General features: G+C 40.6%; 2 protein-coding genes across 3 annotated transcripts in view; both read left to right on the forward strand.

The window, feature by feature from the left end:
• The window catches only part of LOC113014589 (ubiquitin carboxyl-terminal hydrolase 29-like), a 264,900-nt gene that overhangs the window by 138,332 nt on the left and 114,973 nt on the right, over window positions 1-11,595 (forward strand). The gene's annotated exons all lie outside the window — the stretch shown is intronic.
• Window positions 152-7,697, forward strand: ntaq1 (N-terminal glutamine amidase 1). 2 transcript variants are annotated; one of them, XM_026156250.1, is made up of 6 exons: window positions 152-638; window positions 4,982-5,081; window positions 6,682-6,732; window positions 6,822-6,967; window positions 7,051-7,152; window positions 7,264-7,405. In XM_026156250.1, the coding sequence occupies exons 1-6, from the start codon at window positions 583-585 to the stop codon at window positions 7,334-7,336; spliced, it is 528 nt and encodes a 175-aa protein (XP_026012035.1). In that variant the 5' UTR covers window positions 152-582; the 3' UTR covers window positions 7,337-7,405. The 2 variants fall into 2 exon arrangements, with proteins under 2 accessions (XP_026012035.1, XP_026012034.1); XM_026156249.1 differs by having other exon boundaries at window positions 171-638; window positions 7,051-7,175; window positions 7,264-7,697.

Here is an 11,595-nt window from a genome sequence, read left to right on the forward strand (position 1 = left end):
GATGATCCAGATCTGTCTGTGTTTTATTTATATTTCAGTGAGAAAATTTCACTCATGTAGTTTTTAGTTCACCGTATAATCAATATGATATGAACAGATTTGTTCAGTTCAGTTTGATGAAGTATTTGATCTAAAATCTAATTAAAACTTGAGAAATTTGCAGTGCAGATGTTTACAAAAATTACAATTTCTAAGAGATTTAATGAAAAACAAGTCTTTTCTGATGATTTATGGTGCTGAGCAGAAGGATAACTCCTGAGTGAATGGGGACTGTATACTGCTAAAGTAGTTATTCTCTGAAAATCTAAGCTAGCTAACAGGTTCAGAGGTCAGTTTGTTTCTCTCATAGTGCTTTGCTGTAAACGGTGTTCTCCTTTCATGAAGGATGCAGTGTCACTAATGTAGGAGGTAAATAAGGGAGCACTGAAGCTAATTTCTTGTGGCGGCAGCGAAGTGAAATTAGCAGTTAGACCCCAGTCTTACTGTTACTTTGTCGATGCTTTTAATTTGAAAGTCCCATTTCCTTAGCGGATTTGGCGTCAGCCCGTTTCCCTTGGAGCTCTTTCAGTGTAACACCCGATCATGAATCGGAGACTCGTTCCGACGCGAGAGGACTGCGTGTACACGAGCTGCTACTGGTGAGTCTCGACATACCTGCAACAGGTGACGTGCAGGCTCTGTGTCAGAACATTACTTGGCTCCTGAGAATTGTAAACACACGTCTGGTCAAAGCAGCTGCAACTACAATGATTGGCTAGTTCAGATTTCCGTTTAATTTTTAGCGCAGTTTCTTTAAATTTGTCAGTGAGAGAATAAAAATCACAAGAACATTTAAAGGAATAATAATCCTCCTTTAAACAGTGGTAATATCAGGTTATCAACAAACATACAACCGAACTGTATCGAGGCTTCGAAAAAATGTGAAACCCATGTCCACAGTGACATCTGCTGGTCAGTTTGACTATCGCCCCATCTTCTTTAAAGGCCCTTTCATTTATTTTTTATTTTTTTAACAGGTCAGTGATCAAACCTTTATCAATATGATTGTTTTCTGCAGTAAATTGCTATGGTAACATACAAATCCACACATTCATTATCAATTTACATTAAGAATGAATACAACAATCATACTAACAACTTTCTTCTTGTATGTGTATCTGTTGCTGTGTGTTAGTTGCAGAGCTATTGCTGAGGTAAAAGACAATCAGCTGACTCCTAGCTGTTTGGGCTCCTGGTAGGCTGCTTCTTCTGATGGGCTGTGACCTCTTGGGCTTCTTTAAGAGAGCCAGCTGATCTTTGACGTCTTTAGCCTGAGTCCTGGCCAAATGCAGCTCCTTCCGCAGCTTGTTGATTTCAGCTATCAGAGTCATGTTTCCTTCATGATTTTGGTGTAGACCTTTTCGTGCTCCTCTGCAGATTTGACCAGCCTCATTTTGAGGCCATTTACTGTCCTCTCCTGTTGCTCACACTGGTGACGCAGCGCCTTCTGAACAGTATCATCTGCATTGGTTCTCTCCACCCTTTCAGTCTGCTGGACATATCGAGCGTATAGCATCTGTATGTTGTCCTTCAGGGTTTTAGGCTCCTGGATGAAGCCCACACAGTTGTCCAGGTCTGATTTCAATCGCTGGAGACGCGTCTCCAAATCTTTGACCTTCTGACTCTCTTTGTACATCTCTTTGTCTCTGGTCTTCAGTTTGAGCTTCAGCTCAGAGACGGTGAGCTTCAGCTGAGCATTGCTCTTGTCGGTTTGTATCAGCTCTTCCTCCAGCTGACTGATCCGCTCCTTCTTCACACTGATGTCATGTTGCAGAGGCTCAGTTTTCTGCTTTTCAGCTGGAATTCAAGAACAAACTTCTCCAGTTCCTGATTCTTTCTCTCCTTGTCCTGACTGGTCTTTTCATCTCCAGAGATCTGCCTCTTCAGGTCTTCAATGTCACTCTCCAGGGAGCGGATCAGCCCAAGCAGCCTCTGCCGCTCTTGCTTCAGTTTGTTTATATCAGCGCTCCTGATCTGATATGAAAGGCCCTTTCATATCGGACGTGGCGTGTGCTGCGCTCACTGCTAACTAGAGTGAAGGACCCAAAATATGAACATTTGCATCCTCGAAAGAGTGACCTTTGTCCTCTTAGATGCCGAGTCTTGTCCTGTGGAGATGGCTCTTCTGTGTTGTGCCATGCATTTATGAAGTGGCTGTTTGGTCTCTCCAATGTAGAGGTCTGGGCATTCCTCGCTACACTGTACAGCATACACTACATTGTTAAGTTTGTGTTTAGGAGTTTTGTCTTTGGGATGAACTAGTTTTTGTTTGAGTGTGTTGCTGGGTCTGAAGTAAACTGGGATGTCATGCTTGGAGAAGACTCTCTGGAGTTTTTCTGATACACCGGCTACGTAGGGAATGACAATGTTGTTGCATTTTTCTTTCTTATCCTCCCTCGCTGGTGCCTGATCTTCTTTTCTGTGCATCTTTGCAGATTTGATGAAAGCCCAATTAGAATAACCGCTTGTTTTAATAGCTTCATTAACATGTGTGTGTTCCTTCTTTTTCACTTCAGGCTTAGAGGGAACATGTTCTCCCTGGTGATGTAGGGTCCTAATTACTCCAAATTTGTGTTCCAGAGGGTGGTGGGAGTCAAAGAGGAGGTACTGGTCCGTGTGTGTGGGCTTCCAGTAAACTTCAATGTTGAGGTTTCCATTCTCTTCAATGCGCACGGCGCAGTCCAGGAAAGGCAAACATCGTATCTGTATCTGGAAGGTCGCCGGTTCGATCCCCGGGCTCTCTGTCCTGGCCGTTGTGTCCTTGGGCAAGACACTTTACCCTACCGCCTACTGGTGTTAGCCAGAGGGGCCGATGGCGCGATATGGCAGCCTCGCTTCTGTCAGTCTGTCCCAGGGCAGCTGTGGCTACAACTGTAGCTTGCCTCCACCAGTGTGTGAATGTGAGAGTGAATGAATAGTGGCATTGTAAAGCGCTTTGGGTGCCTTGAAAAGCGCTATATAAATCCAATCCATTATTATTATTATTACATCAAAGGACACCATGGTTTCATCTGGATCCAGGGTAAGTTTCTGGACCTTGTCGGTGAAGTCGGTGGAGTTCTTGATGTGATATGTGGTGGTCCCCACCAGAGGTGCTAAAATGGTAGCTAGGTGTTTTGAAATGTTGTAAGTAGCTGAGTTTATGCTGCTAACAATGGGTCTGAGTGGGACACCTTCTTTGTGGATCTTAGGAAGTCCATAAATGCAGGGTATGGCATCCCCTGGGTTTAGGCGATGATATAAAGGGCGCTCAATGATTTTGTCCTTTTCAAGGTCTTGAAGGCAAGCTATAACTTTATTTTTGTAGCTGCTTGTGGGGTCTCGCTTTAAGGCTTCGTAGGTATTTTTGTCACTGAGGAGAGTAGTGATCTTTGTATGGTAATCTGTTGTGTTTAGGACCACGGTGCACCTTCCTTTGTCAGCTGGTGATGTTGTGGTCTATGCTCAGGGAAGCAACGGCCTTCTTTTCTTGTAAATAAGTTCAACAGGGTAGATGTACATAAGGAACATGAGACTTTTTCAGATAAATAAAGGCAAATATTGCAAACTACACAAAAGGCAGCCGCTAAAGCGTTTAAGTTTCAAAATAGAACAAACGAAACAGACTAAATTGTCAATTCCACTTAGAAACAAAATATTAATTCTAAAAATAAATCTTAGTTTGTTTTACAGAAGATCAGACAAAACTGACTAACTTTTGTCAATATCAAATAAACTGAGAACTAAAAGGAAATTCTCAATCTCTCCTTGTTGTATAGCTTAGCTTTTCAAACAGTTTTAACAGTTACTTTAGTCTGACAAAAGCCGAATGACGAATTAGCGCTTCCAGTCAGAGACTCAGGCTACGTCCACACGTACACGGGTATTTTTGAAAACGGAGATTTTCCGTTTTCGTTTTAAAAAATAATCCCGTCCACACATAAAGGCAGAAATGAAGGAAAACGCTGCTATGAACATGCCAAAGCAGCAGGTGGCGCTAGATTCCTAACCGTGCAGAAATGTTGGCCAATCAGAAGTCTAGAAGCCTCGGTGGGAAAAAGTAAACAAAGCTGGGGCATAGAAGCAGAACCGAGTCGTATGTGTGGAGGGACAGTAACTGTGTGTGTATGTAAGCATTTAAACACTGCAGAGAGTAGAATTAACAGTAACAGTATTGTAGAAATTCATTTCACCGAAACAATAACGTGGCGCACAGTGTGACACATGCACCAGTTTACTGTATTTCCAGACTTGCTTTCGGCACAATTTACAGTGCACGCTACTCTGTTTTTTGTCAGACTTGAAATAGCCGAAATACCTTCACACTACGGAACTTCTATGGCTCTTCCGTTTGACAATCTCTCCGGCATTGGAACCATCATCTGTTTTCTCTTCGGTCACGCTCGGTTGATTTTTCTAGTCGGCACACTCATTTCCTCCATTACGTGCTGGCTCCATTACCCGCTGGCTGCTTCCCAAACAAACACACGTGCGGCTTTTAGACGGAGGGACTTTGGCACTGGAGAGGGTGGCTGAAACTTTCATCTTGATTTGCTCTGCTTCTGTTTGTGATAATTAATTGATCCATATGCCGGTTTCTGTTGCTGTGATGAGGTCCACTATGGGCAACTGTTGAGGAGAAATGGCAAAATGGAGTCCTTTGACTAGCACTTTCTTTTCAGGTTCAGTGAGATTCCGGTTTGAAAAGTTCTTCATCCCTTTTTTCTGACTGTCCTCAGGTGTGTGTTTTTCTCTGTGTTGTGTAGGTTCTGACTGAGGAGTGAATGTTTTTGATAGCAACGTGTGGAATTGGAATTGGAGTTAAAGACTTGGTGAAACATTTTCTATTAGCCATCAATAAAAACGATCATATGGATCAGCAGGACACACTAATCCTTCAGAACTTTCAGGAAGTCCTACAGGCTGACTGTCTGTTGCCCTTCTGTCTGTTCTTGTTCTGCAGTGAAGAAAATGTCTGGAAACTCTGTGACTATGTCAGAAAACAGAGAACCGCACCGCTGGAACATCTGTTTGTGATCTTCATCTCCAATGAGACGAGAACGGTGAGAACCAAATGCCAGTATAATGTCAGATTTAAAATGAAGATGATGGATTTTGTAATTGTATCATCAGATCTGCTGCTCTATGTCAATTAATCACCGTCTGGTGGTGAGTTGGAGCAGGTGGTGGGGAAACATTTTATTACAGCGATTGGAACATGCTTGTAGGTATTAAACATAATGCACAGCAGTGGTTTGAATCATATCTATGTAATAGATTCCAATTTGTTTATGTACATGGACAGTCCTCTCCACAGACGTCGCCAAGATTAATTATGGAGTTCCACGGGGTTATGTGATAGGAGCATTAAAAGGCATAGCACATATTTTCTCTGCTATGCAGATCACACCTAACTTTATCTACCCATGAAGCCAGATAAAACAGACCAATTAGTTAAACTGCAGGAATGTCTTAAAGACCTGGATGACCTCTAACTTTTCAGCTTCTGAATTTGGTATCTAACAATATGCTTACTCTGGTTGGCATTACCTTGGTCTCCAACACTGTGAGGAATCTTGGAGTCATTTTTGATCAGGATATATCCTTCAGCATGCATATTAAACCAATACGTAGGACTGCTGTCTTGCACTTCAAGAAGTGGCTAAACTAGCTGCTAAATGTCATGATCTAGAGTCCAGATTGACGCAACAGCATACGGATACACGGAATTCCTGAGGGGTCTGGAAGAAATGACAGCATAGGATTTGTGACAAACTTTTTTTGCTCATTGCTGAAGATTGCCAAGAATGTAAACACACACAGTGAAAGGGCCCACTGAGCTATTATTGTTTGCTTCCTGGAGTACCAGGTTAAAAAGCACATAATATGGCAGGCATAGAAACAAAAAGTAACATATGAAGGCTGGACCGTCTTAAGTTAATCACGACTATACCAAAGAAATACAGAAAAAGAGGAAACCGGTCTGAGAGGTTATGAAGAAACTATTATTTTATATACTTTACAATATAAAGTGCCTTCAGGCAAATGTTGTTGGGATTTGTCGCTATATAAATGAAACTGAATGAAATGCGTCTCCTTCAAAGAGTTGCTGGGCTCTCTCTTAGAGATAGAGTTTGGTTATTCGTGAGGGACTCAGAATACAGCCAACTGCTCCTCCACATTGAAATGAGCCAGTTTGAGGTAGTCCGGACATCCTGCAAGGATGCCTCCTGGATAACTCCCAGGTGAGTTATTCTGCGCATGAAATGCTAGGAGGAGGCAAATTACATTTCAGAGCTGGGTTAGAAACATCTCAGCGCCCCCCTGGATAAGCTAAAGGAGGTGGCTTGGGTGAGGGCTTCTCTGTTCAGACTGCCGCCCCGTAACCCGAATGCGGATAAGTGGCAAAAAATGGATTAAAGGATGGTTCTGTGAAACACCTGTCATGCTCTTTTAGACATCTGTCATTTAAGTTTTACATATATAGCACCAAATCGCAAAAACAAAAGGTGCCTCCAGGTGCTTTATATTCTTAGGTAAAGACCCTACAATAACACATGAACTTCTGTCACATTCTAAAAACATCCACTTGGTTTTTTAGGTTTTTTGAAACATCTCAGGTGAGGTTCTAAAGCTGATGTTCTGTATTTGTTCTCCTTTGAGGTTCCTCTGTGGAAGCAGAAGTCTGGACACGGAGAGCTGCCGGTTATCTGGGTTTGTGATGTCACTGTTAATACTGTGAGAGCACAGACATAAACACAAATGATGTCAAAATGACATTAAAGATAACATTGTTGTTTCAGGACTACCATGTGATCCTGCTGCAGGCAGATCAATCGGACTCTCTAGTGTATGATCTGGATTCAACGCTCTCGTTTCCCTGTAGCCTGAAGCTTTACGCTGCCCAAGCCTTACGCTCAGAGAGTGACATCAGACCAGAATACCACAGGTAAGACACAGCTGAGCATCATGACAGGAAACTACACACACCTGAGTGACATCATAGTTACAATTTCCCCTTCTGTCTGCCAGGAAGTTTCGTGTGGTTCCTGCTGACAGCTTCCTGTTGAACTTCGCATCTGATCGATCTCACATGAGGAACTCTGATGGATCGTGGAAGATGCCTCCCCCTACGTACGCCCCTATATGCACTGCAGGTCATATGACTTCCCAGTTATTAGCGTGTGTAATCGCGTGTACCATTTAGTTATGATGTCATCATACTGGGCTGCGTTTTCCCCTCAGAGTGCCAGATGAACCTAGATGGTTTCATCAACATGGACCCTGCCATCGGCTGGGGTGTGGTCTTCAGCCTTAACCACTTCCTGCAGAGATACATTGGAAGCACCTCATCAGCCTCATCCTCTTCTTCATCAGCAGCAAGATCGTGGTAGTTGTGGCTTTGAGGGTTTTTTTTCGATTGTGGGCTCCAGATGTTTGAAGTGGAATGAAGAGTCCTCCTGCCAGCTGCTGTCCCACATGACCATGTGAAACGAAATTGGTTCTTGTAACTGTTCACCATTGTCCCACCCCCTTATAAAATCCAAGATATTTTGATAGTTGTTCAGCCAAAAACCATCGATGTACATATGAACATATTGATCATTTGATGACTTATTGGTGAACTTGTTGATCAGAAGAGTGCTTTCACCCCGATCAATAAAACTCTCCATAATGTCTTTGAGCATCTTCAATTCACTGTTAGAATTTAAAAATAAGGAAACAGTAGTAGGTTTCTGTTTGTTTGGGGTACAGTTGGTATGTTTAACATGATTGTCAGTTTCCAGAAATAACATCAGAGGTTTTTGACATCTGCTGCGCCGTTGTCGGGTAGACTAGTGCAGGATTTAGGGACAGCGTTGATGTAGTTCATCACTTGGGCCGCTACAACGAAAATCAGAAGTCAAGGTTGGTTATCATTCGGTTTTCAACAAGATCAGCTTGCGACCAGATCTGGAGAAAAGCTAAAAACTACACCTTCCTGAAGAAAAAACTACCTGAGAGTCACTGAAGATGTCCTCTGCTGACAGAGCACTGCAAGGAAAGAAGGAAAAAGAGCTCACTTTGCCGGGGTCCGTGTGATTATTGAGGGAAAGGAGGTGCACCCACTTTGCCTGAGGATCAAGCAGCACCGGCGCTGATGAGGTATAAAGTTACAGATGTCACATAAGGGATTATCTACAATTTTGAGGTTCAGGCTAAAAGTTGTTAATGTCAGTACTATGTTCACTAAGGGAAGTAAACTGTTCATTATTTTGTGTTAAGGCCACATTGTCTATATCAATTTTTTTCTCTCATTGTCAGGTGTTTAAGAGACACTGTTAAGCGTAAAGCTTTGTTTTTGTTTGCAAATCAACAGAATACTGTCTTTTTTTATTCATCTTTTTCAAGAATCACACTCTGTTTAAAAGGATACTGCTTTTTGGAAAACGCAATGGGACAATGACCTATGGTTTTCAAATGGATCAGGAAAGATCGGCAGGAGTTATTACTCTTAAGAACAAATTTAATGGAGGGGGTAACTCTAGCCGGACAAAAACATCTTATTGGATTATTTGCTGATGATGTCATTGTTTTTTTACGAGATCCTGACAAGTGTTTGATGCAACTATTCCATACCTTCGAACACTTATTGGGCTATAAAATGAATGTATCCAAAACACAAATTCTATCATTCAAATACACACCTTCTCAAAAGATTAGAGATGAATATAAACTAAAGTGGCACTTGAACACCATGAAATATTCTTGGGCGTAACCTTGACAGAATCATTATCTGCTATGTTTGACACAAACTACAATCAGGTGGAGGGTAACAAAAGAGACTTAGAACGGTGGTCAACAATACCTACAAATTTTTTACTCTAGAATCCAAATAATAAAGATGAACGTTCTCCCAAGATTGCTTTACATGTTTCAATCACTCCCACTTTCTATACCTCAAAGTAAATTTAAAATATGGGATAAGATGATGTCAAGGTTTATATGGGATGGGAAGAAGCCCAGAACAAGGTTAACAACATTTCAACTCCCGAAGTGTAAGGGAGGGATGGCTTTGCCTAACCTAAGGGAATACTTTCACGCAGCCCAATTTAGACCTCTTGTTTGTTGGTGTAGACCAGATTATGAGGCACGGTGGAAGGAAATTGAGAAAGAAAATGAGGGAAACAAAATTCAAATTTTTATCTCTGACAAACAATGACCTCTTACAAAAGTAGAATGAATCAAATTGTGAAATTTACATTAGACACACAGTAATAGAAAAACATCAGTTAAAAGAACAATTATTTTTGCTGAGATGGTTTAGACACGATAAAAAATTTAAGCCGGGACAATTGGACCAAACATTCAAACGATGGGAGTTAAAAGGGATTACAGCAGTTTTTACTCTAATGTAAAATGGAACATTAATGAGTTTCCAACAACTAAAAAATAAATACAAATTGGAAAATAGAGATTTTTTTTTAGATACTTGCAAGTAAGGGACTATTGTGCAAAGCAAATAAAGACTGAATGGCTTGAAGAACCATTGGGTGTAATTGGACTAGTAAATAACTGCTATGAACAAAAACGATTCAAAGCAATTTCCACCTTCTACAGATCATTAGAAGAAGATAGACAGGACACAACCTTTTACCTTAAAAAGAAATGGGAAGCTGAACTTGCCATAACTATAACAGAGAAGGAATGGGTTAGTATGTGTGAAATACAACACAGCACAACGAATTCGCCGTTGTGGAGGGAATTTTGCTGGAAAAATTTGATGCGTTTTTTCATTACATCCAAAATAAAAAGTAAACAGATCTCAAGTCCACAGAAATGTTGGAGACTGTGTGGAGAAACAGAAGCAGATCATTCACATGTATCCTGGAAGTGCATAAAAATTAAAAAGTATTGGGAAGACCTTAAAATGACCATAGATAATAATCTGGGTTATGCACTCCTAAACACCTGTCAAGTGATGTACCTTGGAAACAAAGGAACAGATACAAAAGGAGGACTTATATCTGGTAAAAATAATTCTAGCCGGAACTAAAAAAGCAATCACAAAGAAGTGGTTACACCCAGACCCTCCTACTCAACAAGATTGGATTAGGATTGTAGAGGGTATCTCAGAGATGGAAAAAAATCACATTCAATATTAGACTGATGGGATGTAAAGATAGACAATGGAGGAAGTGGAAAGCATTCCGAAGTGGCACCAAAAACACACCATAAAAAGAAATTTGATAGGTGGAAAAAGAAATGTAAACTCCAGACTGCATATATGTTCGTTTGTTTGTAATTTTCTTTACTGTATCGTTTTCAATGTTAACTAAAACTAATAAAAATTAAAGTTGAAAAAAAAAAAGAACAAATTTAATGAGAATGTTATACACTCTGAAGTATACCCCAGTAGGTCATTATGTGTTAGAATTTACCATCAGTGTTGATAATGTCTTTCTTCTTGCCAGTCAGAAAAATACTTTTTGTTGGACGCCCCAGAAACATGCTTTTTGTTCTGATTATCAAATACCCTAATCTTCTGTTACTAGTGTGAGGTGACTTTAATATAATAGATCCTTCCTTAGACAGATGCCCACCTTGCTCAAATAACTCTGCTATAAATACATTTATGCAAAAAATTCTTTTAATAGACATTTGGAGAGTTAAGAACCCTAAAGCCAAACTGTACATGGAATAATAAATCCAGCTCTTCTAAATCCTGTATTGATTTCTGGTTAGTCCCTGATTGCTTAGATAAGAATAACATAATAGTCAATATAATGCCAACTCCACTTACAGAACACAAAGCGGTATCACTTCAGGTTTCTTTAAGTCTTCATGCTGCCCAAGCGCGTAGGAGCTGCTACTAGAAACGTAATAATTCCCTTCTAAAACATGAGACAGGGATTGAAGATATTCTGGTATTGATTAAATGTTTCTGGGATAAATCCCTAGCCAGTCATGTTTACTGTCAAAACTGGGAGCTTTTCAAATTTGAAGCCGCTAAATATTTGAGTATGGCTTTTCAACAGCAAAACAAAGGAAAACTGAAGGAATTAATGTAGTTACAAGGATAACTGCTCCAGAACCGATCGGAAGATGATGAGATTGATTTTGTTTTGCAACAGAATAAATTAAATGACATTTATAAATTGAATGCGGGAGGCTTTATGAGATCAAGGAGATAGATGGTGGTTAGAAGAAGGCAAACAACACTCATCTTATTTTGGCCCTTATGTTCAGAATGTTATTTAAACAATGTACAAAAATGCTAATTGTTCCATCAAATTACATGCCGGTACATCCTTTAGGTTTAAGTTGAACCGTAGTATCAGGCGAGGTTGCCCCATCTCCCTATATTTGTTTCTCATCTGTGCTCAGCTCCTCTCTGACTATATTAAACGTAGTCCCCTGAAAGGCATTACAATTGCAGAAAAGAAAAATTCATTAGTCAGCTTACTGATGATGCCACCCTCTTTTTAAAAAGTGCTTCACAGGTGCAGATAAACATTAACACAACTGATGCTTTTTCTGTAGCTTCAGCACTCCACTTAAACATCGGTAAATGTGAACTGCTTGCCCTCAGAAACT

The sequence above is a fragment of the Astatotilapia calliptera genome, chromosome 22, assembly GCF_900246225.1.
Source record: "Astatotilapia calliptera chromosome 22, fAstCal1.2, whole genome shotgun sequence".
NCBI lineage: Eukaryota > Metazoa > Chordata > Actinopteri > Cichliformes > Cichlidae > Astatotilapia > Astatotilapia calliptera.